We start from the raw sequence: 27,603 nt of genomic DNA on the forward strand, positions 1-27,603 counted from the left end.
GAGCACTTATTCTAATTTAATGGAGATGTTGCCCAATTTCTAGAATCACAAATAAGATCTTTAACAATAAAAGTTAAAAAATGAAAATCAACATCAACAACAACAACAACAAAGATCTTTAAATGTTTTGTAATTTTCTCCTTTGACAGGTTACAAATGCAATTGAATAAACCAAACAAAAAATGTCATGGTTATTCGGTCTTTACTTCCCAAATCAGGGTCAAGATATAAGATAGCAAGAACCAACCTCTACGATAAAAAAGATCCAGACCCAAGAAAATGTGATTTATCTTTAAAGCTGTTCACTGCAACGAAACTTTCTTTTTAGTGTAGGAGACTAAAAGCCATCAGCTGATACAATCTCTTTTTTTCTTGAAGTTTCCAAAGGAAGGCAGGTGAGTTTGCACTGACTTCCATTTTCTCCCTGGCTTCCTTCCGGTGTCAGATGAGAGTCCCCGCGCTCCTCCCGGACAGCCCTCAGGGTCCTCGGCTATCATATATGGGGGAGGAGGTGGAGGTGGGCGAGATGGTTTTGTTTGTACAGGAAGGACGGGCGGCAGGCACGGGGAGCACGGGCTCCGGCCCCGGGAACACTCACTCGGCGCAAAGGAGAGGGAGAGAGCGAGTATGAAAGCCGAAACCCGCCCGGGGCGCACGGAGGACGGCCCCAGTCCAGCTCGTCCGGCTTCCCACCCGCAGGCGAACCCCGAAGGCGCGCCCGCGCCCGCCCGCGGCGACTCCGGCCCGGGCACGCGCACGAGGCGGAAGGGGGAGGGGTGGGAGGAGGTGGGGGAGGGGCGGGAGGAGGTGGGGGAGGGGCAAGCGGGCCGATGCCCCGCCCCCGCTCCTCAGCCCCGCCCGCCGCGATTATAGCCGATGACTCAGGGCGGAGCTCCGCATCCAACCCCGGGCCGCGGCCAACTTCTCTGGACTGGACCAGAAGTTTCTAGCCGGCCAGTTGCTACCTCCCTTTATCTCCTCCTTCCCCTCTGGCAGCGAGGAGGCTATTTCCAGACCCTTCCACCCCTCTCTGGCCACGTCACCCCCGCCTTTAATTCATAAAGGTGCCCGGCGCCGGCTTCCCGGACACGTCGGCGGCGGAGAGGGGCCCACGGCGGCGGCCCGGCCAGAGACTCGGCGCCCGGAGCCAGCGCCCCGCACCCGCGCCCCAGCGGGCAGACCCCAACCCAGCATGAGCGCCGCCACCCACTCGCCCATGATGCAGGTGGCGTCCGGCAACGGTAACCGCGACCCTTTGCCCCCCGGATGGGAGATCAAGATCGACCCGCAGACCGGCTGGCCCTTCTTCGTGGACCACAACAGCCGCACCACTACGTGGAACGACCCGCGCGTGCCCTCTGAGGGCCCCAAGGTGAGCCGGGCCCGCGGCCCGCCCTGGTCGGTGGCGCCACCTCGACGGCAGGCGGCGGGGAGTGGGCTGGGCCGGGGGGACGCGAGGCGGCGGGGCCCGGGGGTCGGCGAAGGCCCCTCGCGGGCGGACACCGGCTTCGCGCCCCGCCACACACTCCCGCTGCGCCCGGACGAGTCCCCGCTCCGGACCCGCCCTTGACAGGCGTCGGGGCGAAAGGAGGCCCCGGGATTCGGTGGCCCGGGAAGCGACCCCGCAGTGGCTCCGGTGCCGTCCACGGCTCGACTCCAGGGCGGAAGGCCGGGTGTCCGGCGCTGGCCTCGCGCTCTAGGGCTGGGAGAGGGGCGGCCGGCCTGGTCAGCTCCGGAGGCCCCGGCCCACCGCGGCCCCTGCTGCCCGCTCGGCCTCCGGGCCCGGGACCCGCGGCGCACCCTGCTGACCGCGGACTCGAGGGGGACACTCGCAAGCTTGGATGGTGGTTTTGGGGGGAATTTTACCGCTCAACTTCTCCAACTTGGTTGAGGGGTATCTTGGCTACTGTCCCATGTTAGGCACCCAATGACTCTGGAGGCTGGTGTCAAAACATTCATATATATATGTGTGTGTGTGTGTATTTTAAATTAAAATTGTATTATTGTTTGAAAGTGCTTTCAATATGAAGGTATCCTAGTATGACTTGTAAAATAAAAAACAGGGTGTGCTTCTCCCCAGCAGTTTCTAGAGATCTAGACTAGAGATCTGAGACTGTCTTACAGTTGGCCATTGCCTTACCACATTGCCTCACACTGGAGAGAAAGAGAATGATACGTGTATATTTATAATGGCATTCGCTTCCTGCCTTGTTATGGTATTAAAATACTGAGGATTTGTTACCAGTACACAAATAACTGACTAATGATACTCTTGTGAATACAGCAGAAGTATGTCTCATTTACATACAGGCAAGGATATATACTTCTTAATCCCCAAGAGCATGAAATTTGAAAACGTAAATTTGGAATGAGTGTGTTAATTTTCAAAAATCAGAGTTAGTTATACTATTCTTTCAATTTTTTATAAATTTGAGCTTTCAGGATAAAAAGTTTTTAAAATAAATATGTTATACTTAAAGCTGAATTGTTAATGCCGTCTGGGCAAGATACAAGCAGCAAAGAGCTGGTAAATTATTTTGAAGATTTAAAAACTCACCAAATTAAAACTGCTTTGTAACCCATTGTTTTAGAAGAAAGACCTGTATTATTTCCCTTCATCTTTATGCACTTTTTGTTTTAACAATATTGATAAAACTCCGGTGCCCAGCAGTGAGACCGTGTACAGGCAGCAGTTTACATTTACGAGAGATTAGTTGTATATTTATTCTTGAAAATTAGTACAAGAGGCTGTAATTAGCTGGGATGGGCACAGTTACATATACCTTTTTGTGTGTCTGTTCCACCCATTTTTGGGTGAAACTGACACTCATTTCAAACCACCTTTCTTAGGAGTCTGTGTGGATGTACATGATCTTTAGTGTGGTTTACAACTATTATTTTGAGGCCTTCTTCCTGTAGACATAGGGACAGTGGTATCTGCTGGCAGCCTTTATTGTGAGTGAAGATCAAGTTTGAACATAAACATTCCCAGCACTTTGTTCTCAGCATGAAACTTACCCAGCAAGTTGAGATCTTCCTGTACCCACCTGGTGCATGGGTTAGGCTGTGATTTCATAAACCTTATTAAAAGAAAAAAAGCAGGTTTAGTTACCATTATTCTTGTCAGCAAATAAAAAGAACTACTAAATCAGAAGTCTGATGCTGGAAAGATTTATTTGAAAATTTCACAGTCAGAATTTTAAAGTTGAAAGGTCCTTGAAGATCTCTTATGTTAGGCTTCTTTATTTTCTGAAACCCAGAGAGTTCAGGTGTGACTTGGAAGGTCATCCAGCTAGTACCAACAACAGGGAGAGAACAAGTGTCAGGAAAGTCCTAGTAAGAGGCAGTGTGTCTCTTCAGAAGTTGGCAGTGAGTGTTTTGGGAAACTGAAGCGTGCAGGCTAGAATACTTGATTATCTTTGTGCCCTCCTGGCCACCAAGTTATTGGGTCACTGACCTCTGTGCTGAGGTTGCTTGGATTTTGATGATGGGACTGATCAACTCAAGAAAAGAGTTCCCTTTACCAAGTGAATGACTTGAGACTTGTCAGCATGGCACCAAAACTTAAGGAGAAAACTAACATTCAGCCCATGGCTGTTTGTGCTTCATTGCTTTCAATCCTGTGCTTTGACACACACAATATCAGGTTGCACTTGTGTGAGTTACACCTTACTGGAGACTAAATGTAGTGGAAAATCCTTGAATATCATTTTGTATTTGAAATTGGCTTCTCAATGCATAATGAGAAAAAGACCCTTGCATAAAACAAAGGGCGATTTTGGAGGAGCTGAGCTGAGGCCCGTCTGAGCATCATCATCTTCAAGAGGAAATGCTGCCAATCAGTAAAAAGCTGTTCATTGAGCATGAGGAGCTCAAGAGACGACCTCTCTTTTGGGGGAGGACTCAGCTTCAGGATGTTTAAAATTTAATCACGTTAGTAAGAAAATGGAAAGAAAAGACTAGACCTTTGTATTTTATTTCGTCTTCTACTGCCGTCTTGCAGTTGATCCTCCGCCCTCTCCTGAAGTAGTTAGGACAACTCCCTGTTTTCACAGAGGGGCAGAGCGAAAGCAAGTATCTTCTGTCATTGCTGAAGCAGGACGGCTCCCGGCAAAGATGTTGGGCTTCATCCAGCCCCATTCTAAGCAGCTGGGCCTCCCCACCTGCAGTCTTCCTGGATTTTGATTTTCTGCACACTTGGGCTTCCCACTAATTTGGCAAGTTCATACCAGTCCAGGCCCCTTCCTGGCAGAGGATGGCATTCAGTGCTGGTGCAGCCACTCCTCCAGGCTCCTCCCTGAATAAACAGAGGCCGGATGTTCTGGAGTGCTGTTCCCGCCAGGCCTCCTTGGGATGAGAGGGAGACCTTCCTCCCTCATGGAGCAGGGCCGCTCTAGCTCCATGGATCTTGGGGGTTACCAGCCTGGCAGTCTCCAGGGAGTCCTGTTAAGAACACAGATTGTGGCTGTGTCTCATCGCCTCCCTGCCCAAACCCCATGTTCAAATCTGAATTGCTCAGTGTAGGGCCCAGAAAACTATTAAGTCCAAAAAGCTTTTTTGGTGGTTCTGATTCTGCTGCACTGGCAGTGGGAGCCATGGATGGCCAGTGATCCCATTTTGGGGAGGAGGAGCTGCGGCTTAGTGCCTCCTGAACATCTATCCTGCAGAGCATTTTCCCAAGCCTCCATTTTCCTTCTTGGGGAAACTCCCCAGGTACGCGGGCTTCTGGAGGTGTGAATATGGGGGTGACATGGGAAGCGAGCCGAGACAGCACCTTGCAAAGTCTGGCAGGGTGGCTGGCAGTGCGAGAGTGGGGAGGTGGTCCAGAGATCTTCCTGGACCCCAGGAAGAAGCAAGCCCAGAGCCTTTTCTTTTTGTCTTGCCCATCTGGCAGAATCTCACCATAATCATTTAACAGATTATACTCAGGCACTGTGACAGGGAGATAGAAACATCCTTTCAGATAACACTGGAAATGTTTCGAGTTATGATTGAAGTAGAGAGACCCATTTATTTTGCTTAAGGTTCAGCAGAGACTCCTGAATTTTCTTAAAGATGAGATCGTTTTGCTCTTTCCAGATCTATTGCAAGCTGTTACGCCTCTTAGCAGAGGCGGAGCACAATCAGGAAATGAGTGGCCGTTCTCTCCTTCGTATTTCCAGCAAGTTGCAGTTGTGGCTGAGCAAGTTCCTGTGCGACTGCATGAAAGTGATTTGTTGGGGGGCAGATGAACAGCATGGCCAGATGCCTTGGAGCCCAGCTCATCCAGGACTTTCATTTTCCCCTCTAAAGAACAGCCTGTGTTGTTCACATGAGAACCGACTGCACCTCCGAGAACATCATTTGTCCCGTTTTGTAGGGTAGATTTACCCTTTATGAGGGTGGAGCCTGTACACAGGACCTGCGGCAGCGTTTGACGTTATCCAGGGCTGGGAAGGCTTAACTGTTGGATGCTATCAGGGCTGCTTGTGAGTCAGAAAGCTTCATACCACCCATGAGGCTTGCTTAGTGCTGTCCTCGTTTCTGGAATGACACACAGTCACCTTATGTAAACCACTCTACGTGTTTATTACTTTCTATTGACATTTAAAAATGATGTTCTGATGTTTATCATCCAAAGTAGAAAACCATTCATCATCCAGACCTACTCTTTCTCCTTTAAGTTTTGCTGTTTTAATATTGCTCTTAAATGTTTAAGAGAGCTTACAGAAGAAACTGAAGACAAAGGCCTTGCTTATTAGGATCTTTGAGACCCTCTGGCACCGGCGAACACGAGTGAACCCTGTGTCACACTTGACCGTGTTATTCTCCAGCCCCTCCTGGGTTCCCTTTTGTTGTGAGTCAAGTAGACACCCCTGATCTGCTTCTGCCTCAGAGCATAGACTCAGCTGGCCTTCTTTTTTTTTTTTTATTTATTTTTTATTTATTTTTTTGAGACGGAGTTGCACTTTGTCTCCCAGGCTGGGGTGCCGTAGTGCGATCTTGGCTCACTGCAACCTCCGCCTCCTGGGTTCAAGCGATTCTCCTGCCTCAGCCTCCCAAGTAGCTGGGATTATAGGTGAGCGCTACCATGCCCATCAGCCGGCCGTCTGAGGCAGGCTCCAGAGCCCCTCGTTTTGCAGGTGCAGGATTCATCTGTATGCATCATGTGGCACATGTGATACCATGTGAGGTATCTGGTGTTACTAAGTTGTCACGTATTTCGATGAAGGTATCTTTGGGACCTTGGCAGCCTTTTAGGAAGCCAGGCAGCTTGCAAAAGCTTAGGAAGAATTTGGGGGGAGAGGAATGAATGTAGTATTTTTCTGTCTGTCAACACACACATATATATATGTGCCAGATATGAGTGGGTGCTTTTGGTAACCTTATCTCTAAATCCTCACCAGCTCTTTGAACTAGAAACTATGAAGTGTCTTACACATGGGACAGCAGATTTGGAGAGGCAGTGTGCCTGGCCTGTGATAAACAGAAAGACTTCTGTGGCTTTACCCCCATCTGAGTTCCTGAAGGGGTGACAGACAGACTTGCCTTTAGTGGGCCTGGCTGCTTTATACTCCCCAGGCACGGCTGCTTTATACTCCCCAGGCACAGCTTGAGGTGATAAACAGCCCTGAGTCCATCTTTGTACAGTTAATCAGAAATGTTGGCCTGTTTCTTGAACCTGGGTCTGGATTTAGGAGATGGGCCCGACTCTTTACTCACTCCTTTACCCCATCTGAAATTCACTGAGTGCCCACAGTGTGCGAGTCACAGTGTTAAATGCCGTATAGAGGACAAGTCTGCCCACTTTGAGACTGTTCTCCACAAAGCATGTCCTGCCTCTCCCTGGTCCGAAGCAGGCTGTCTCTCCTCTGGACCCCATATTATTTTAACTTGAATCTTTTTTCCTAAGCTCTGCACTTTTCTGCTTTGTCTTGGGGTCACACCCCTGTTAGGAGTTCTGGGGCAGAGTCTGTGTGCTTCATCGCTGCCTCTTGATGCCTGGCAGGGTCCACAGGCTCAGAAAAGATCGAACGAGTGACTGTGGAGAAGGGTAGAACATGGGCCTGCCCAGAGCACGAAGGCAGATACAGAAGAGCTGCCCGTGAAGGATGCAGGTGTGTCCCGGGAAGCCTTCCATTGGTTCCTAAGAACTGCAGAGTTGTCCTGGGCTCCTAAAGGTCCCCAGAGGCCTGCTCCTTTTTGTCACTTTGTGAATGGCCTTCTCTGCACAAAGGACTTCAGTATTGATTCCCTAAGTTCATCCTTACAGGTCTGGAGAAGCTCTTTTTTGTTTCTCCCAATGACACAGCATCTTCCAGCAGGGCTGGAGAGGCTGGGAGCTGGCAGCAGCCAGACCCTACTTCCATAGCTGTGCAGAGAGCAGCCCCTGGCACTGTGAAAAGAGTCCTTAAAAATTTTTTTCGTGTGGCTGGCAGCAAGATCAGACACCGTATACGTGAAGGTTCTTATTCACTGTCAATTCAGAAAAGCCTAGAATCGCAGAGTGCCAGCTCTGTGCGTCAGGAGCCTGTAAACAGCTCAGCTGTCCAAGAGCTCCCAGCACAGAGCTGTGCCCCAGTGAACTGGGGAGACTTTTTACGGAAAATTCCTTAGCATTCAATTGGAGAACAAACGTTCGCTGTTTTAAAGTATCTTTCTCAGTGTTTATTAAAGTAGAATTATATATTTTTTTCAGTTATTTAAAAAATTCTTCCTTGACATTGAATGAATGAATAAATGAATGGATGGTTTAAAAATTCAAACAGTGGGAGGATGGGAAGGCCCCTTCATGTGCAGAAGAAAAGCCAGCCCCTTCGCTGGCCCACCCTTTCAGGGTCAGTTCAGACCCCCAGCATCCCAGCGGGGTTAGCACTCCTTCCTGGGTTGGATGGGGTCTTCCCCGGTTCTGACAGCGCTCCATGCCGGGCGTCCCTGCAGTCTTGGGGCTGTGGTGACTCAGAATTAAGCTGAGTGCTCTCACTCTCGTGTGCCCTGCCTGGCTGGCCCGATGACTCAGCATGGAGCGCTGGCTCCCTGACCCAGAGCATACTTGAACTGAATGTTCCAGGTCTGAGCCTCAGCCGAGCGTGGCTGGGCGAAATGGAAGCCTTTCTCTCCTGCTGCCTCTCCTGCTGCATTTTACCCCGGGAGATGAAGGTTTTGGAGACGTTAGTGACACATGGATGTTATCACAGTGTACAGCTGTGACAGGAGTAGCAGAAAGGTTAGCATCTACCTGGCCTTACCATCAGACAAACCTGGGTTCTAGAGATCTTAGGCAAAGCACTTACCCTTCCTGAGCCTCAGTCTCCCGTTGTGTGAAGTGGGCATAGCAACACTTCTGTTAGCAGGGTTGGGAGAATCAAGGAAGATGGTGTGTGGGAGGCGAACGTCCCAAAGCCTGAACTGATGCATGCGTGGAACTCCCGGAAACATATGCAGCCTGCTCTGTGGAGTAGAAGTGTGTTTGTGGATAGGTGTGTGGCCTCTCCACACAGCAGACTGTCCTGGCTGTCCGTGGGCCTTTCAGCTGTCAGAGAGAACTGGGGTCTTGTTTCTTAGAAGCAAGGCCTCCTCTTATCCCCCTTGTACGGAATGTAGCTGACTCCCCCGACCAGTGTCCAGGTGGCCCTTGGAGCCCTCCCTGGGGCTTCCCGTGCCCCTTGTGAGTGGAGGATGTAAAGGAACAGTAACAGATGAAGCTGCAGGGCCTTCGGGAGCCTTGACCCAGCTGCCAGACCCTGCGCCATGCGTCCATAGATGCATCTCCCCATCCTCTGCCCGAGATAGGCTGGGTCCTTGTTTCCTCCACTGTGCTGTGTAGAGCGCTGGCTTTACTCAGCCTCAGCTCCTCAAGGGGAGGGTCTCCCTCAGCCGTGTCTGTGCAGCCGCAAAGTACCAGGCAGGAGCTAGGAGCGCTGCCTGTGAGGGGGGACGTCAGCCCACCTTACTGAGGGGCCGATTACCTGCACAGCTCTTCTGGACCCAGCTCTCAGGGGTGTAAATGTCACCGCAGATGGAAGGAAGGAGGGGTTTTCCAAGTGCCACCACCCTCTTCTGGGGGGTGTGGCTGCTGTGGACCGAATGCTTGAGAAGCCACTGCAGGTGGGAGCAGAGCCCCCCCGGGACTCAGGGGTCTCACCGTCCATCAGAGAGGGTCCCCTTGCCTGCATGGCAGCTGATGAACTGAGGATGTTTTTCTTTTGGAAATTGTATTTTGTACAGAATACACGTCCGCTGATGTCCTGTATACTGAGACCTAACAGGCACTTGTAGGGTCGTGTCTGGAGGATGGACTTGCCAGGTGGCTGACCATTCCATTTAGCATGGAAATGTAGCAGATGAGAGAGGTCCTTTTCCTTGACTCTGTCTAAATTCAGAGTTTGCTTCCTGGGATGGAAATTTCAGATAGTTTCCATCTGTGATTTGTGACTTTGGCTTGATTAAAGCAGGTGGCTCCGCTCTTTTTTTTTTCCCCTGAAGAAGAGGTAGGTAGGTTCTAACATGCCCTGAAGCTAACTTCATGTGACCTTGGGCCACATTCCAGTTCCTACCTCTGCCACATGGAACCCGTGAGGCAGGCTGCAGGGCTGGGGCTGCAGGGAGGCTGGATGCTGACTCAGGTGCCCCCAGCAGGGGAAATACCAGCAGCTGTGGATGGTGCCTGGCCTGGAGATGGCTGACGTGTGCCCTGGTGAGGGGCCATCGAGGATGTTGAGGAGACGCCAGCAGATGTTCTGCTCCCAGGCGGACCCTTCTGTGCCCCAGCCTGGCCTGGCTTTTCTCTCTAGGCCTCAGGGAGATGTGTCAAGGAACCACAGTCAGTGCAGCTGGGCGCCCTGCTCAACCAGGAGTTTGTCTGCAGAGCAGGCCTCTTCCCCAGAGCAGCGGCCCAGCCTGTTGGAGAGGCGGGTCTTTTAGGGCTCAGGTCCCTAGAGTTGTCTTTGGCTCTTTGCTTCCAGGCTGTGAAACTTTAGATAAAGTCTTAAGCAGAGAAAGTGACATCCTTGCTAATTAGTCCTCTTAAGACTTTCAGATAAAGGGGCTTCTAATTCTAACTGTCTTACTACCAACTTGGTGAGACAGACTAAAGAATTAGGCTTTGTTGAACAGGGCGCGGTGGCTCACACCTGTAATCCCAGCACTTTGGGAGGCCGAGGCAGATGGATCACTTGAGCCCGGGAGTTCGAGAGCAGCCTGGGCCCCATAGTGAGACCTTGTCTCTAAAATAAATAGATAAATAAATATTTTTTTAAAAAAAGAATTAGGCTTTGTAAACAGTAAGCCCAACCAGCTAGTGCTGGAGAAAAGCTGAGTCCATCAATAACTATTTGTGGAACAAAGAAGTGCAATTGTGGCTGGGCGTGGTGGCTCACGGCTGTCATCCCAGCACTTTGGGAGGCTGAGGCAGGAAGATCACTTGAGATCAGAAGTTCGAGACCATCCTGGCCAACATGGTGAAACCCCATCTTTACTAAAAATACAAAATTAGCTGGGTGTGGTGGCACATGCCTGTAATCCCAGCTACTCAGGAGGCTGAGGCAGGAGAATCGCTTGAACCCGGGAGGCAGAGGTTGTGGTGAGCCGAGATCATGCCTTTGGACTCCAGTCTGGGCAACAAGAGTGAATCTTCGTCTCAAAAACAAAAACAAAAATTAGCTGGGCGTGGTGGCAGGTGCCTGTAATCCCAGCTACTCGGGAGGCTGAGGCATGAGAATTATTTGAACTCGGGAGGCGGAGGTTGCAGTGAGCTGAGATTGTGCCATTGCACTCTAGCCTGGGCAACAGAGCGAGACTCAGTCTCCAAAAAAAAGAAAGAAAGAAAGAAAAAGAAACCCAATTGTTTAGGGCACAGAGCAGCTCAGAGTTTACAAAGACTTGTACCTTATTTCATACCTTATTTCACTTAACTCTTGCAAAAACCCCTGGGAAATATGGGGATCTTTACAGCTGGGGAAACAGTAGCAAGGAGTCCTGTCCGTGGTCACACAGCTGGTGAGCATCAAGGAGGGACTGGAACCCAGGGTGGCACCTTGAAGACCTGGGTTCATGCTGGTTCATTCCTGTTTATTTGGACACAGCTGCAGAGAGAAGCAATGTTGGTTTCATCTTCTAAAAAAATTTTTTTTCCCATTGAAAACACATAGGGACAGTCATCTGTTTATCCCAGGATAAAATGTATATATATTTTAGTAACAGGCATATTAGATAAAGCCTCCAGTAGCCTGTGACTTATGATAGTTTATAGAGTATGTGGTTGGCACACACCTCTTATCTTACCAGGAGTCTTTGGACAAAGCCTAACTCCTCAGGTGTGCTGTAAGTGGAATGTGGACTTAGTTTATTATTCAGAATTTTCCCCGACTCTATTATGTGCCCAAAATAGTGCTGGGGGAGTGGGAGAGACCCTGTATTACAATCCAGTGGGGACTGAAGGGATTTTGACTTTGGCTGTAGGGATGTTAATGGCTGTTTATTGTGTATTTCAGTATCAAATGGGCAGTAATACTTAATTCATTCATGCACCCCATCATAGCAAGCAGAGAGCTTCGGTAGGGTGCTGAAGCTCGACTCTAGTTGCACTTTGTTTTTTGTTTTGGTTGTTGTTTTAATTCAGAGCCTCACTCTCTTGCCCAGGCTGGAGTGCAATGGCATGATCTCAGCTCACTGCAACCTCTGCCTCCTGGGTTCAAGCGATTCTCCTGCCTCAGCCTCCCGAGTACCTGGGATTGCAGGCTCCCGCCACCATGCCTGGCTATGTTTTTTTTGTTTTTTTTTTGGTTTTTTTTTTGTATTTTTAGTAGAGACAGGGTTTCACCATGTTGACCAAGCTGGTCTTGAACTCCTGACCTCAAGTGATCCGCCCACCTCGGCCTCCCAAAGTCTTGGGATTACAGGTGTAAGCCACCACGCCCAGTTCCAGTTGCACTTTGGAAGAAAAGTGTGTTTTGTTTGTTTCCTGCCTGATGGAGGCGAGCCAGGCCACTTAATTTTGATCCAGGCCTTAGCCATATGGGGAGTTCCAGGATTCCTGTGTTCTTGCATCTTTTTTCTTTGTTTTAGAAGTTTTGAAGTGTTCACTTGACCCATGTGAAGGCTCTTCTGGCCTAAAAACCCAGTTAATACAGTCTGTGTCCTACTTAATACCCCAGGCCTGCCAAGTCGGAAGTGCTACGAGACAGCCCTAAGAGTTGCCTTTGTTACTGTTTCTCCTAGTTCAGACCAGAGTGATGGAAGCTGTGGTTTGTAGATGTGGAGCCCACTTTTTAAAGAGCACTGTACTGGCCAGGCGTGGTGGCTCACGCCTGTAATCCCAGCACTTTGGGAGGCCGAGATGGGCAGATCATGAGGTCAGGAGATCGAGACCATCCTGGCCAATATAGTGAAACCCCGTCTCTACTAAAAACACACACAAATTAGCTGGGCATGGTGGCGGGCACCTGTAGTCCCAGCTACTCAGGAGGCTAAGGCAGGAGAATGGCGTGAACGCGGGAGGCGGAGGTTGCAATGAGCCGAGATCGCGCCACTGCGCTCCAGCCTGGGCGACAGAGTGAGACTCTGTCTCAAAAATAAAAATAAAATAAAGAGCACTGTACCATGGAGCCAAGATTGGGGCTCACAGAAGGTGCCCATTTTCGGGTTTCAGTGACCACTCAGTGTACAGGGAGTCAGTTGTGGGTGGGTCAAGGTAGATTCTTCTCCATGGCTCTTTCATGAACATGTGCCTGGCATACGCCTCTCTAGGCAGACACCTCGCAGGTGCCCAAGGGTTGTGGTTCCCACCCTGCTTTTAGGGCACAGGGTTGGGGGTTAGAGGCTTCCTTCTCTTCATTTGTTTTTGGTTTTGTTTTTTTGTTGTTTTTTTAAGACAGAGTCTCACTCTGTCGCCCAGGCTGGAGTGCAGTGCTGCAATCTTGGCTCACTGCAACCTCTCACCCCTGGGTTCAAGCGATTCTCGTGCATCATCAGCTTCCTAAGCAGCTGGGATTATGATGCCCACCACCACGGCCAGCTAATTTTTGTATTTTTAGTAGAGACGGGGTTTTGTCATTTTGGACAGGCTGGTCTCAAACTCCTGGGAATGGATCTGACCTCAGATGATCCACCCGCCTCGGCCTCCCGAAGTGCTGGGATTACAGACATGAACCACCAGACCCGGGCCCTCCTCTTCATCTGGGACATGAAACTTTGGGGTGCTCTGAGTTCCGGCAGTTCTGATATGATTTGAGTGTAGTTAGGAGTAGTCGTTTTTAGATTTCTGTGACATTAACTTTTCCATGTTTGGGGGCTTGTATAGCTGTTGAGAGCTTGAAGGGACTTTGGAAATCAGGCCACGCAGAGTGTCAGAGCTGAAAGGAACTTTCCATCATTGTTCTTCTCACTGCGGACCTTTAGGCTTCCTCACACATCTACGGAATCAGACCTACTTGGGTTGGGCTTAAGAGTCTGCAATGTTTGCGTTTCCTGGGTGCTTCGATACCCCAAGCGCTGGAGAACCACTGCTTTCTAGAACATTTTTGGGCCTCCCCTTCATTTTGCAGCTGAGAAAACTAAAGTTCACAGAGGGCATGTGAGCCACTTCCGTAACACATGTATTTAGGGGCAGAGCCAGCGTTAGGACCAAGTGCAGCCTCTTCCCAGGTCTCCTGCTGTTCCCTCAGCGCCCATGTTGCTGCTAAAAACCACTAGTGCAGTTTAGACCTGCTCTTAAGCAAACGAGCCCAACAGCTCACCAAAGCTCAGAACCTGACCTCAGACTTTCTCTAATCATAATATCTTGTACATCATAGGGCAAATTTTGACTCATCTCGGGTCATTTTTTTCCTGCTTTCTATCTTGGCCATCTCATGGAGTTGTTTGGTGCCCTGAGACATGCCTCAGATTTTTCAGATTTTTAATGCAATGCACAAACAAGGGGGCAGAATTAGCCAATTCATTTTATAAATTAATATAGCGAGATAAGCAGTGAGAGTCAGGACTGAGCCCCTGGGCTCTTCTTTCCTAATTGGATTTTGTATAATATGTGTTCCTGATGTCTTTAGCCGAGATAAGGATAATGAGCTCTGAGCTGCAGGCGGGCCCTGATGAGGTGGCCATGAGGATCAGCAGTCATCTGCTTGGTCACCGTGGTTGCGTCCCAGTCCCTGTCCCATGATCACACAGAGCTGTCCCCCCAACTTTGAGGAGGCAGATTCCGAGCTCCCGCTTGAATCAGGAAGGGGCACATAGTAAGCCTTATCTGAGAGATGCTGGTATAACCAAGAGGCATTATCTGGATGTGCTTGAACTTGAAAACACTTAGTAGACTGAAGAGACATGTTTTAGTCAGATTCTAGAATTATAAATATTACACATTTTTTCTTTTGATTCTTTTATTTACAAAATATCTCTCTTTGCTAGATTGTGTTGAAAACACCATAGAAGGGAGAAAGGGCAATTTAACTCTTCCAGGCGGTGTTTTTTGTGTGTGTGTGTGTGAGTTTTTTGGCAGAGTTTCACTCTTGTAGCCCAGGCTAGAGTGCAATGGTGTGATCTTAGCTCACTGCAACCTCTGCCTCCAGCTTCAAGCGATTCTCCTGCCTCAGCCTCCCGTAGCTGGGATTACAGGCACCCGCCACCACACGCAGCTAATTTTTGTTGTGTGTGTGTGTGTATGTGTGTGTGTGTATATATATATATATATATATATTTTTTTTTTTTTTTTTTTTTTTTTAGATGGAGTCTTGCTCTGTCGCCCAGGCTGGAGTGCAGTGGTGCGATCTCGGCTCACTGCAAGCTCCACCTCCCGGGTTCACGCCATTCTCCTGCCTCAGCCTCCCGAGTAGCTGGGACTACAGGTGCCTGCCACCATGCCCAGCTAATTTTTTTTTTGTATTTTTAGTAGAGATGGGGTTTCACCGTGTTAGCCAGGATGGTCTTGATCTCCTGACCTCGTGATCCACCCACCTCAGCCTGCCAAAGTGCTGGGATTACAGGTGTGAGCCACCGCGCCCAGCCTAATTTTTGTATTTTTTTTAGTGAAGATGGGGTTTCACCACGTTGGCCAGGCTGGTCTTGAACTCCTGACCTCAGGCGATCCACCCTCCTCGGCCTCCCAAAGTGCTGAGATGACAGGTGTGAGCCACCGCGCCTGGCCCAGGTGGTGTTTTTTACTTAGTAAAAGCCGAAGCATTTGCTGTTGTGACCCTAATGATAGTGGATGGGAACATTAGAATGTGGCATCAGCATTCCCGGCATAGACCTCATTACGGGTGGGAGTTTCATTTTTCGTTGAAATTATTCATTCATGTAGAAGTGTTTAATTGCCTATTTTGTGAAATTCATGTTTTTTTTTATTTAAAGCAATTTTTTTTGTTGTTTTTTTTTTTAAACAAAACCCCACCAGAGTAGAAGGGGAGCCTGGAACATCTTTTAGATGCAATGCTCACAAGGAGACACTTGGTTTTTTATTAAATGGCAAAAATGGGTCATTAATTCACCCAAGCCCAGGAATACAGACCTTGGGACTGTTGGAGAAGCAGCCAGGCCGCCCTTGCCTGTCCTGACCGTCTCTGCTTTCCAGCTGTGCCGGCAGGCTTGGCCTGTTCAGTGGACCTCACGCACGGTGGAGACCTTTCCCCTTCCCCCACATGCCTCTCATTTTTCTGGGTGCCCTTTACCCTCCAGGCCCTCTGCCCTGCTTTGTGCTCATCTCCTCCTCCCTGACGTCCTTCCTCACTTCCCAGCATGTCCTGGCTTCTCCTTTCCAGTCCCTCTGTCTTGCTGAGGCATCTCCTGTGATGGTTGGAACACTCAGAAGGGTGGACCTCAGCCCCCACTTCCAGCCTGGCCCCTGGTCTCTAGCCTCATCTCCCTCAGCTCAGCACTGACCCCCAAGCCTGCCCCTTGCCACTGCTTCCCACCACTCTTCTGACACCACTGCCTCTGCCTGCAGTGACCACATTCCTTCCCCGTGGACCAAGCCATGTCTCTGGAAAGGTTGAATATTGGCTCCAGCAAGCAGTCTCTGCTGTCACAGTCTTGTGTGCAGACAGAGTTGTTTTTCCTTCCTCCCTCTCTCTCCTGTCTTATTCCCCTTCTCTTTTTCAATGGAGGCACAAAATGTGCTCAGCGAGATGCACGAGGTGCTCAGCGAGATGCACGAGGTGCTCAGCTCGTGGCTGGCTCAAGGGCCTTCTGGATCCAGGGGCTTCCCCCAGGAGGAGCTGCATCTCCTCAAGGCCTGTCTGAGGACTCCAGGCCCTGGAAGGGTCTGGCTATAAGGGGTTGGGATCAGCAGCTCTCCCAGTTAAAACCGGAGAGTGTGGGTGGGATGTGGCAGAGTGGGCAGTGTGGGGGTTTGATGGAGTTTTACACAGCCATACACCCATTTACCACTGCCCAGAAAAAGAGAATATTCCCATCACCTCAGAAAGCTCTTTCGAGACCCTTCCCAGCCACTACCATCTCCTCCAGAAGTGACCACCATTCTGGTTTCTAGCACCATTGATTCACTTTGTACTTCACTTTTTCTTTTTTTTCTTCTTTTTGAGACAAAGTCTTGCTCTATTGCCCAGGCTGGAGTACAGTGGCATGATCTCAGCTTACTGCCACCTCTGCCTCCGGGGTCCGGGTGATTCTCCTGCCTCAGCCTCCTGAATAGCAGGGACTACAGGTGCCCCCCACCATGCCCAGCTAATCTTTGTATTTTTAGTAGAGATGGGGTTTCACCATGTTGGTTAGGCTGGTCTTGAACTCCTGACCTCAGGTGATCTGCCCGCCTTAGCCTCCCAAAGTGCTGGTATTACAGGCTTGAGCCACCGTGCCTGGCCCTATCCTTCACTTTTGATTCCTTTGACACTTTGGAGTCTGAAAAGCATAATTTTGTGCGTATTTAGGGAGAAACTCACATTTATTGCCAGTCTTCCGGGCATCCCTCTTGATATGCCCTTATAAAACCTCACAACATTTCTCCAGGGCAGGTGTTGGCTAGCTCCGTTTTCTAGAAAAGGAAGCAAAGGCTTACAGAGGTAAGAGAATTACCAAGCTCACAGAACTGTTAGAAATAGAGGTACGAATCACACTTAGACCCTACCTAGGGCGGCGTCTACCCTGGAAGAGCCTGTGCCTTTCCCCATCCCTCAGGGCCTCCGTGCTTTCCAAGTAATTCTGCTTCTTGTTTGTTTCCTGCCCCCTTAGCCCATCTTGTAAGCCCCTGTTGGCAGGGAGTGCCCCTTGCTGGTTTGGTAACCCCATAGGACTCCTCAGCGGGTGGCAGGATGTTCCCCCAGGTGGTGGATGAGGGTTTGCTCACTGCTGGGCCCTGCTGTGTGGAGTGTGCAGATGGTTGAGGCTTTTGTGCGTGGCTGGAAAGAAACAATGAGCCCCTGGGCAGCCAGCAAAAATGACACTGCAGGACTAATGCAGGCCCTGATTTCGGCTGGAAGGAGGAGGACCTCAGTGAGTGGACAGAATGCCCACAGGCACGTTATGACTCAACACTGAGTAGCAGAGGGTTTCTTCAGTGCCTCTTGCTGGCTCCCTGTCAGGGCCGTCTCACAGCAGGAATTCAGCTCTGAATGTGAGGCCTGGACCTGCTCCTGCTCTTGGGTGACCTGAGAGTTAAGCAGGCTAATGTAATGCCGCCGCCCTGAGCACGTGGCTGTTCTAATCTGAGAATGCCTGTCTGCCCATGTCCCCAAGGACACAGTGACACCCATGCCTTTCCTGTGTGCTGGAGGCCCTCCAAGGGCAGGGTCTCAGCAGGAGGGAGGGAGTTGATGGGCCTGAAAGGGCTAAACCAGGGTCAGCCACCTGGTGCCCACGCCTGCACACAAATAGAAACATCACAGAATTAATGGTCTGTTCTCTCAAAGTGCAGAGCAGCCCTCAGTATCTGTCCTTACTTTTGATTGATTCCGCAGCAGTAGAGATTGTCCCCTGCAAGCTCATAGATTGTTAGCCTTTGGCGTTTGTTCGCCGTGCAGACAGCTGCCTCCGTCAGGAAAGATCACTCCCCTTCTTAAGAGTTGCCTTACACAGATATATGCAAATGACACTTATCAGTAGCTCCCCTCCTGGGAAAGGACCCTCAGTGCTCGGGGACTGTTAGGACTTCTGTTGCGCAGCCCAGCTTGCTGAGAGATGGCATTGCCCAGTGAGTGACTGGCCAGCCTTGTTTTCTGAAATAAGATCTTTCCTGTGGTACATCTGGAACTTGGCCTTCTCAAGGGTCCCAAAATAGCCAGGCCACTGAAGGGAGAACTTCAAGAGAGGACATAAGAGAAGGACCCCAACTGCTCCTTGCCCAAGCAGGCTCTGTTGCGTTGAAGAAAAAGTTCTTCAGTGATACTTGTTAAGCACAGTCAGGAAGATTTATTCGGGGCCATCAAGATAGGCACAGGGACCATGGCAGTAGGGTCTTGCAGTCATGGGTAGAGACTGGGCACAACTTCAAATACAACACGGGCGAGTGGGAATTTATAGTCAAGGAGCAGTGTGGATGGAAAATTAGAAGAGGAAACATCAGGGCTAAGGGTGTTTCTGGCTATGCTGACCAAACAGGATTCTTGCCGAAGACAGGCCAGGGTGATTAGACAGCACCTGGAGGCTGTGGAAGCTGATCAGATAGTGAGGCTGGGGGGTGGTTTCTGGCTAAACTGACTTAGCAGTGTCTTTTGCTAAAACTTGACTTTACAAGGAAGTGCACAGATGGGCCTAGGAGATGCTTCGGAAGCCTAAGGTTTGGTCAAGCAGAGAATCTTTGTCACTTGGCATCGTTAGGCGACACAGTTAACCCTGGGTGCTCCTCTCTCCCTATGCTGCCTCTGCATCCCTGTCCTTCCCCTTCCTGCAAATTGTTCTAACAATACTCCTGAGGAGGCAGCCCTCGCTCCCCAGCCCACTTCTCTGTAAAGATTCCCAAACTGTGTCCTGTGTTTGGGCCCAGTACAAGCTCTATATTGCTGGGAAATGTGAGGGCCTTTTTGGAAACAGAGACGCTTGCTGTAATGTAGAAGTTGGAGCTGACCCCTGCTCCTGGAGCTCATCTTCTGATTCGGGCCTCTGAAAATGCGGGCGTGGACAGCTCTCCTACACGCACCGCTTCCCTCAGTCACCCAGAAAAGAAACCTGTCTTACCAGTTTGGAGAACTGGGACCTTTCCTTTGCTTAACAGATACTTTTGGCTTTCTCCTGATGCCCCTAATTCCTAAACTGTTGGCCAAATAGCAACCTCTATGGGGTGGGGGATTTGGAGGGTACAGGGCTGGGAGCTGGCTGACGCTTTGAGGCCCAAGTCACTTGGGAAGATCACAATGCCAAGCGCCACAGTGTTTCCTCTGCCAGGAGGGTTCACTTCCCAGTTTCTAACCAGCCTGTGTTTCTCCACTTTTTATTTCAGGAGACTCCATCCTCTGCCAATGGCCCTTCCCGGGAGGGCTCTAGGCTGCCGCCTGCTAGGGAAGGCCACCCTGTGTACCCCCAGCTCCGACCAGGCTACATTCCCATTCCTGTGCTCCATGAAGGCGCTGAGAACCGGCAGGTGCACCCTTTCCATGTCTATCCCCAGCCTGGGATGCAGCGATTCCGAACTGAGGCGGCAGCAGCGGCTCCTCAGAGGTCCCAGTCACCTCTGCGGGGCATGCCAGAAACCACTCAGCCAGATAAACAGTGTGGACAGGTGGCAGCGGCGGCGGCAGCCCAGCCCCCAGCCTCCCACGGACCTGAGGTAAGGAGAGGCCAGGCTCACCAGCCTGCTGGGGAGCAAGCCGCTGTGCTTCCCAGGCCGGGCCCATCCCCCGAGGACAGTGCCCTGGGCCAGGCACCTGTTCACATGCAGGGCATCTGGGTCTAGCCTGCAGCATCAGAGGTCACCCAGCAAAGACAGGGTGATGGCCCCACATCATCCCCCAGCATCTCATAGGGCTGTTCTTCAGTGGGGCAGGGCAGGAATCATGTGGCTTCTTTTTGTAGCTAAGGAACGGCTCGGAAGGGCACACCGCAGCCTGCCTGCTCCAGATGCACACAGGTGGAGGGAGCAGAGCTGGGACTGGAAGCCTGGCCTGCCTTCTGGCGCCTAATTTCCATGCTCCTTATTCACACTGGGCTTTCTATTCAGAAGCACAGAGATAGCTGTGCATTATTTTATTCAGTTCAATGCTTATGGATAAATCTTAACCGCTTGTGGAGCTATGTTGACAGGAAAATGAGACCCCATGCCTGCCCTCACCGTGCACCACAGTTTCAAAAGAAATAAGGAGTCAGGAAGGCAGCTGCTTTAAGACAGCATTTTAATCCTGAAGCCAAACATCTCAGGGATATGTCAGTGGATTCTGTGCATTAATAGCTAAAAAATAGTTCTTAATCTGGTTCTTAGCTGAGATTTGAGGCATTCCTAGTAGGATTCCTGAGCAGTAAGTCCTCTCATTTTCCTGTCTGCACATCATCCTGTGGTGTGTGCCAGCGTTGTTCCTGGGCACAAACCCCCGTGTCCTATCTGCACCCTGAGTCATGCTTGCCTCTCAGCTCCGTCTGAATCTGTTCAGCTTCACACCTGCTTGAGAGTGAAAAGTTACAGTTAATGTGGGATACCTTTTTTCTTTTCTTAAAGAGGTAGTACCTGGCTGAGGCAGGTGGATCACTTGAGGCCAGGAATTCAAGACCAGCCTGGCTAACACGGTGAAACCCCATCTCTACAAAAAATACAAAAATTAGCCGGGCATGGTGGCACATTCCTGTAATCCCAGCTACTCAGGAGGCTGAGGCAGGAGAATTGCTTAAACCCAGGAGGCAGAGGTTGCAGTGAGCCGAGATCGCACCACTGCACTCCAGCCTAGGTGATAGAGCGAGACTGTCTCAAAAATAAAAAAATAAGTAATGCCTATATTTATAATGGTTTTGCTGCAAGAAATCAAAGTGACACATAAATGCGAGACATCTTCACAAATTTAGGCTAACAAGGCACTTAGAAGAGGAAATGCTCTCAATTTCAAGGTGAATAGAAGGTGGCCCAGCAGGGAAAGGTGCTTGACCTGCCTTGGGCCACACGGGATGCTGGCAGCTCCCAGTTGCTCAGCCGAGTTCTCTGTAGATTGGCAGAGAAAGGGTAGTGGGGACAACACATCCCTTGTATGAGCGCTTCCTGTGTGCTGGCCTGGGGCTGAGGCACATGCCCAGGTGACTGACCTCATCTTCAGAGCAGCCCAGTGAGGGAGGGGCACTCTTCCTATATTTTGAATGAAGCTTAGAAAATGATTGAATTACTAGGAATTTGAACATAGGCCCCTTGATTCCAAAGCCTTCAGTCTTTGTTGTGTGTGTGTGTGTTTTGTTTTGTTTTGCTTTGTTTGAGGTGGAGTCTCTCTCTGTTGCCCAGACTGGAGTGCAGTGGTGTGATCTCAGCTCACTGCAACCTCTGCCTCCTAGGTTCAAGCAATTCCCCTGCCTCAGCCTCCTGAGTAGCTGGCACTACAGGCATGCGCCACCACACCCAGCTAATTTTTGTATTTTTAGTAGAGATGGGGTTTCACCATGTTGGCCAGGCTGCTCTTGAACTCCTGACCTCAGGTGGTCCGCTCACCTAGGCCTCCCAAAGTGCTGGGATTACAGGTGTGAGCCACCGCGCCCAGCCCCAGAGCTCTCAGTCTTAACTGCACATTTTGAAAATTGAAAATTACAGATAGGAGGTCTTACAATATGGATTGCCCTGAGGAGGTGCACAGCAGAAGGCGTGGTCAGGATGCCAAGCCAGGGGAGTCATTTGTGGGGTCATGCCCTCTACCCTGTGTCTCTTGCAGCGGTCCCAGTCTCCAGCTGCCTCCGACTGCTCATCCTCATCCTCCTCGGCCAGCCTGCCTTCCTCTGGCAGGAGCAGCCTGGGCAGTCACCAGCTCCCGCGGGGGTACATCTCCATTCCGGTGATACACGAGCAGAACGTTACCCGGCCAGCAGCCCAGCCCTCCTTCCACCAAGCCCAGAAGACGCACTACCCAGCGCAGCAGGGGGAGTACCAGACCCACCAGCCTGTGTACCACAAGATCCAGGGGGATGACTGGGAGCCCCGGCCCCTGCGGGCGGCATCCCCGTTCAGGTCATCTGTCCAGGGTGCATCGAGCCGGGAGGGCTCACCAGCCAGGAGCAGCACGCCACTCCACTCCCCCTCGCCCATCCGTGTGCACACCGTGGTCGACAGGCCTCAGGTACGGGAAGTTAGTCGTCAGCAGACTGGTTATGGTGGTATGTCTCCAGGGGTGCAGGAGCTCTGTGGGTGCCCTGGGTTCCCCCTTCATCCCTGCCTATTTAACATGCGTGTACCTAGAGGCAAGTGAGATTCGAGAAATTGCTAGGTATTAACAGAAATGCAGGACAGTTGCTCAGGCTGTGAACCCTCTGCACTCTGCAGCTTTTGCTGGGCTGATCATTGTGCATTGCGGCTGACTTAGAGCAGACGAAACAGCTTGGCAGAACTTACATACCTGGGACCAGCTTCCTTAGTGTCCACCACACCCTTTCAGGGCTCTTCACACCTGCATCCACACCGCAGCCACAGCCTCATCTTGGGTGTAGGCAGTGTGTCACCTTCCGCTCAGTTACCCACTCCACTCTGCAGGCCCATTTTGCTCATTCCCACCCCTGTGCCTTTGCCCATGCTGAACCCGCTCCCTGAAATGCCTGCACAGTATAGGTTCTCCCTGTCCTCTGAGGGACGAGCCAGTCTTGTCTCCTCCATGAAGCCTACTCATCCTTCTCATCTCATGATGCCTCATATGAGTCCCTTAATGAGAACACCCAACTTGTATGAGTTCAACATGTCATTATTCGGGGCATTTCAGAAGTGTTCATTTTATCTCTTCAGCTTAGGGCTGAGCCTGACCACAGGGCCCATGTCTTAACCCCCCTCCTCCCTTTGTAATCAGGTACCATGTGGTCTGGCTGAGGCATCAGCCAGCTATGGCGGATTGGAAGCCGTGCTGGCCTGGGGAAGGTTGTAGGCAGGGGTCTGGTTATCTTCCAGTGGAGACACAAGGTGCAGGTTCCTGGAAGAGGATGTCATTTAGTTGAAGCAGCTCGCAGCTTAGCAGCAGGACAGTCAGCAGCCCTGGGCCCCCTGTGGCTGCAACTTGAGCAGCTGAATGCTACAGTTTTTAAAAAGGAAAGCCCCCCGTGAACAAATGTGGGATATTCTTTCATTACAAATGGTCACACTGGCCAGGGCCCTGGAATAGAGCACCCTCATCTTAAAATGTTGTTTTATTTGGAAATAATTTCAATCTCATAGAAGAGTTGTGTGAATCATACAGAGTCCCACATATACTTCATCCAGTTCACTGTTTGTCAATATGTCTGCATTCGCCTTGTCATTTCTTCTCTCGTATATTATTGATGTGTTTTAACTGTTTGAAAATTAATTGCAGACATCATGTCCCTTTTCCCCTGAATAGCAAATATTTTCCTAAGAGGAAGACATTTTCGTTCATAACCATGGTAGACTTACCAGATTCGGGAAATTTGACATTCTTACAACATTATTATCCAGTACACAGCCCATTTTTGAATCTTTTTTATAGCAGTTTGCCCCCACTTCCAGGATGTCTTCCAGGACTGAAACAAGGATCATGAGCACCGCATTTAGATGCAACTTCTCTTCAGTGTTCCCTCAGCCTTTCTTTGCTTTCACGGCCTTGACGTTTTTGAAGAGCACAGGCTGTGGAACACCCTCTCTAAAGTGTTTCTAAAGTCACTTCTTACACAGCCATCGCTGTTAGAACCTAGGAGGGGTGCGTGGTTGGGTTGTGAGTGGTAAGGGCCAAAGTTGCGAATGTCTGCATTGACGAAAGAGATTTGATGGAAAAGGAGGTTGCTGGAGTGTAGACAGCTACATCGATCCATACTTGGGTTCAGCAATCCTAGGAGGGTCCCATTTGTAGAGAGAGGGATATTTTCTCCACATCATTCCCATGTGTTTCTCATCATCAGTGAAATGATATTTCATCCTGTTCTTACCATTAACCGTGTTTGTGGTGACCTCCCTTTTAGAGCTGATTCAAAGTTCCCTTTTGGGAGGCTTTCCAGGAGTTCACCAAACTGAACGTTATAGTGGAATTGAGTGTTTTAAGCTGGGAATAGTTTAGAAATAATATAGTCCAGTTATTTCCCAGTTGATGAAATTAGGGTGAGATTTTAAAAGAAGTGTTAGATATTCACTTACATGAATAAGAGCCAAGATAAGGCCAAGCGCAGTGGCTCACGCCTGTAATCCTGTAATCCTAGCACTTTGGGAGGCCGAGGCGGGGGTATCACTTAAGGTCAGGAGTTCAAGACTAGCCTGGCCAACATGGTGAAACCCCATCTCTACTAAAAATACAAAAAAAAAAAGTTAACCAGGCATGTTGGTGGGCGCCTGTAATCCCAGCTACTCGGGAGGCTGGGGTGGGAGGATTGCTTGAACTCGGGAGGTAGAGGTTGCAGTGAACTGAGATCACACCACTGCACACTCCAGCCTGGGTGACAGAGCGAGGCTCCGTCTCAAAAACAAAAACAAAAAGCGTCAAGATATTTTTGCTTTGAGCATAGCTCATTAAAAAATATATGGCTTACTAGGCGTGGTGGCTCACACCTATAATCCTAGCACTTTGGGAGGCCGAGGTGGGCAGATTGCTTGAGCTTAGAAATTCAAGACCAGCCTGGGCAGCATGGTGAAACCCTGTCTCTACAAAAAAATAGAAAAATTAGCCAGGCACGATGGTATGTGCCTGTAGTTGCAACTAATCATGAAGCTAAGGTGAGAGGATCACCTGAGGCCAGAAGGTTGAGGCTGCAGTGAGCTGTGATAGCCCCGCTGCACTCCAGCCTGGGCAACAGAGTGAGACCCTGTCCCCCACAAAAATCTATATATCTATATGGCTGTAGTTTATAGTCACAGGAAAACCTGTGCAGCCAGAGGTTAGCACAGAGGCGCTGTGTCATTGCTGAATGTTAGGCTACAGCACAGCTATCCTGAAGCAAAATTGTTCTGAAGTTAACCATTTAGAGCATCTTGGCTAATCCTAAAAAAATACATTGGTCTGGGCAGAAACTACTAGGCTGTCACGGTTTTAAAAAAAGAAGATCATATCTTTCCTAAAACAGGAGACAAGAAGATCACACCGTGAGCAGACTGTCTGCACAGTGTAAGGAAGGAGGACCAGAGGCAGTGACTCCAAGGCTGCAACACCTGAGAGCTGGAGTCACTCAGGACTCTGCTCTGAGTCAGCCTAGTTCAGCAGTCAGCATGAGTTTTTGCTATCTTTTTCCTTCTTTCCTTCCTTCCTTCCCTCCTTCCCTCCCCCTCCCTTCCCCCCTTCCCCTTCCCCCCTTCCCTGCTTCCTTCCCCCTTCCCCCTTCCCCCTTCCCTCCTTCCTTCCTTCCCCCTTCCCCCTTGCCCCCTTCCTTCCTTCCTTCCTTTCCCCCTTCCCCCCTTCCTTCCTTCCTCCCTTCCCCCCTTACCCCTTCCCTTCTTCCTTCCTCCCTTCGCCCTTTACCCCTTCCCTCCTTCCTTCCTTCCCCTTCCCCCTTGCCCCCTTCCCCCTTCCTTCCTTCCTTTCCCCCTTCTCCCCTTCCTTCCTTCCTTCCTTTCCCCTTCCCCTTTTCCCCCCTTCCCCCCTTCCTTCCTTCCTTCCTTCCTCCCTCCCTCCCTCCCTCCCTCCCTTCCTTCTTTGAGACAGGATCTTGCTCTGTCACTCAGGCTGGAGTGCAATGACATAATCGTGGCTCACTAAAGCCTTGGATTCCTGGGCTCAAGCGATTCTTCCGCCTCAGCCTTCTGAGTAGCTGGGACTACGAGTGCAAGCTCCCACACCTGGCTAATTTTTAAAGATTTTTTGTAGGGTTGGGGTCTTACTATATTGCCCAGGTTAGCTATTTTCATTTTTGAAAATTTTATTGGGTTTCTTTTCATTGCCATTAAGAATACCATCTACAGAGAAATTCAGTGAGAGGTAACAGACAAATAGCCTGGGGTGATCAATGGAAGCCTGACTAATGATTTGGTTACATACATGATTAATACCATGTTTTTATTTTGTAACAGCCATTGATTGACTTTGAAAATCTTTTATACTATTAAACTTTTTTAAAAAAGCCATTTCTCAGTTTTCTTTCTAATCTGTACTAGCTACAAACAATTTCTGTGACTTTCAGTCAGTTATTAAAAATATCTTTTTGTGTCCTTTTTTCAGCAGCCCATGACCCATCGAGAAACTGCACCTGTTCCCCAGCCTGAAAACAAACCAGAAAGTAAGCCAGGCCCAGTTGGACCAGAACTCCCTCCTGGACACGTCCCAATTCAAGTGATCCGCAAAGAGGTGGATTCTAAACCTGTTTCCCAGAAGCCCCCACCTCCCTCTGAGAAGGTAGAGGTGAAAGTTCCCCCTGCTCCAGTTCCTTGTCCTCCTCCCAGCCCTGGCCCTTCTGCTGTCCCCTCTTCCCCCAAGAGTGTGGCTACAGAAGAGAGGGCAGCCCCCAGCACTGCCCCTGCAGAAGCTACACCTCCAAAACCAGGAGAAGCTGAGGCTCCCCCAAAACATCCAGGAGTGCTGAAAGTGGAAGCCATCCTGGAGAAGGTGCAGGGGCTGGAGCAGGCTGTAGACAACTTTGAAGGCAAGAAGACTGACAAAAAGTACCTGATGATCGAAGAGTATTTGACCAAAGAGCTGCTGGCCCTGGATTCAGTGGACCCCGAGGGACGAGCCGATGTGCGTCAGGCCAGGAGAGACGGTGTCAGGAAGGTTCAGACCATCTTGGAAAAACTTGAACAGAAAGCCATTGATGTCCCAGGTCAAGTCCAGGTCTATGAACTCCAGCCCAGCAACCTTGAAGCAGATCAGCCACTGCAGGCAATCATGGAGATGAGTGCCGTGGCAGCAGACAAGGGCAAGAAAAATGCTGGAAATGCAGAAGATCCCCACACAGAAACCCAGCAGCCAGAAGCCACAGCAGCAGCGACTTCAAACCCCAGCAGCACGACAGACACCCCTGGTAACCCAACAGCACCGTAGCCTCTGCCCCGTAAAAATCAGACTCGGAACCGATGTGTGCTTTAGGGAATTTTAAGTTGCATGCATTTCAGAGACTTTAAGTCAGTTGGTTTTTATTAGCTGCTTGGTATGCAGTAACTTGGGTGGAGGCAAAACACTAATAAAAGGACTAAAAAGGAAAATGATGCTTTTCTTCTATATTACTCTGTACAAATAAAGAAGTTGCTTGTTGTTTCAGAAGTTTAACCCCGTTGCTTGTTGTTCTGCAGCCCTGTCTACTTGGGCACCCCCACCACCTGTTAGCTGTGGTTGTGCGCTGTCTTTTGTAGCTCTGGACTGGAGGGGTAGATGGGGAGTCAATTACCCATCACATAAATATGAAACATTTATCAGAAATGTTGCCATTTTAATGAGATGATTTCCTTCATCTCATAATTAAAATACCTGACTTCAGAGAGAGTAAAATGTGCCAGGAGCCATAGGAATATCTGTATGTTGGATGACTTTAATGCTACATTTTAAAAAAAGAAAATAAAGTAATAATATAACTCAAAATGGTTTTTGTGGTTTCTAAATCTTTGAAAGCAGTGGCATCATGGAGATTGTCTGTCCCTGGTTTCAGTCAGAA

General features: G+C 49.9%; 1 protein-coding gene across 2 annotated transcripts; it reads left to right on the plus strand.

The window, feature by feature from the left end:
* Positions 1-793: 793 nt before the first annotated feature.
* Positions 794-27,530, plus strand: BAG3 (BAG cochaperone 3). Of its 2 annotated transcripts, none has more exons than XM_016919490.4 (4): positions 794-1,372; positions 19,364-19,690; positions 21,759-22,160; positions 26,178-27,530. In XM_016919490.4, the coding sequence occupies exons 1-4, from the start codon at positions 1,193-1,195 to the stop codon at positions 26,994-26,996; spliced, it is 1,728 nt and encodes a 575-aa protein (XP_016774979.1). In that variant the 5' UTR covers positions 794-1,192; the 3' UTR covers positions 26,997-27,530. The 2 variants fall into 2 exon arrangements, with proteins under 2 accessions (XP_016774979.1, XP_016774980.1); XM_016919491.4 differs by having other exon boundaries at positions 851-1,372; positions 26,181-27,530.
* Positions 27,531-27,603: the final 73 nt, after the last annotated feature.

This window comes from Pan troglodytes, chromosome 8 (assembly GCF_028858775.2).
Source record: "Pan troglodytes isolate AG18354 chromosome 8, NHGRI_mPanTro3-v2.0_pri, whole genome shotgun sequence".
NCBI lineage: Eukaryota > Metazoa > Chordata > Mammalia > Primates > Hominidae > Pan > Pan troglodytes.

Coding starts and splice junctions, on each gene's coding strand:
- BAG3 (XM_016919490.4), top strand. CDS start 1,193: ATGAGCGCCGCCACCCACTCGCCCATGATGCAGGTGGCGTCCGGCAAC. Junction 1,373..19,363: donor TGCCCTCTGAGGGCCCCAAG/GTGAGCCGGGCC, acceptor TTTTTATTTCAG/GAGACTCCATCCTCTGCCAA. Junction 19,691..21,758: donor CAGCCTCCCACGGACCTGAG/GTAAGGAGAGGC, acceptor TGTCTCTTGCAG/CGGTCCCAGTCTCCAGCTGC.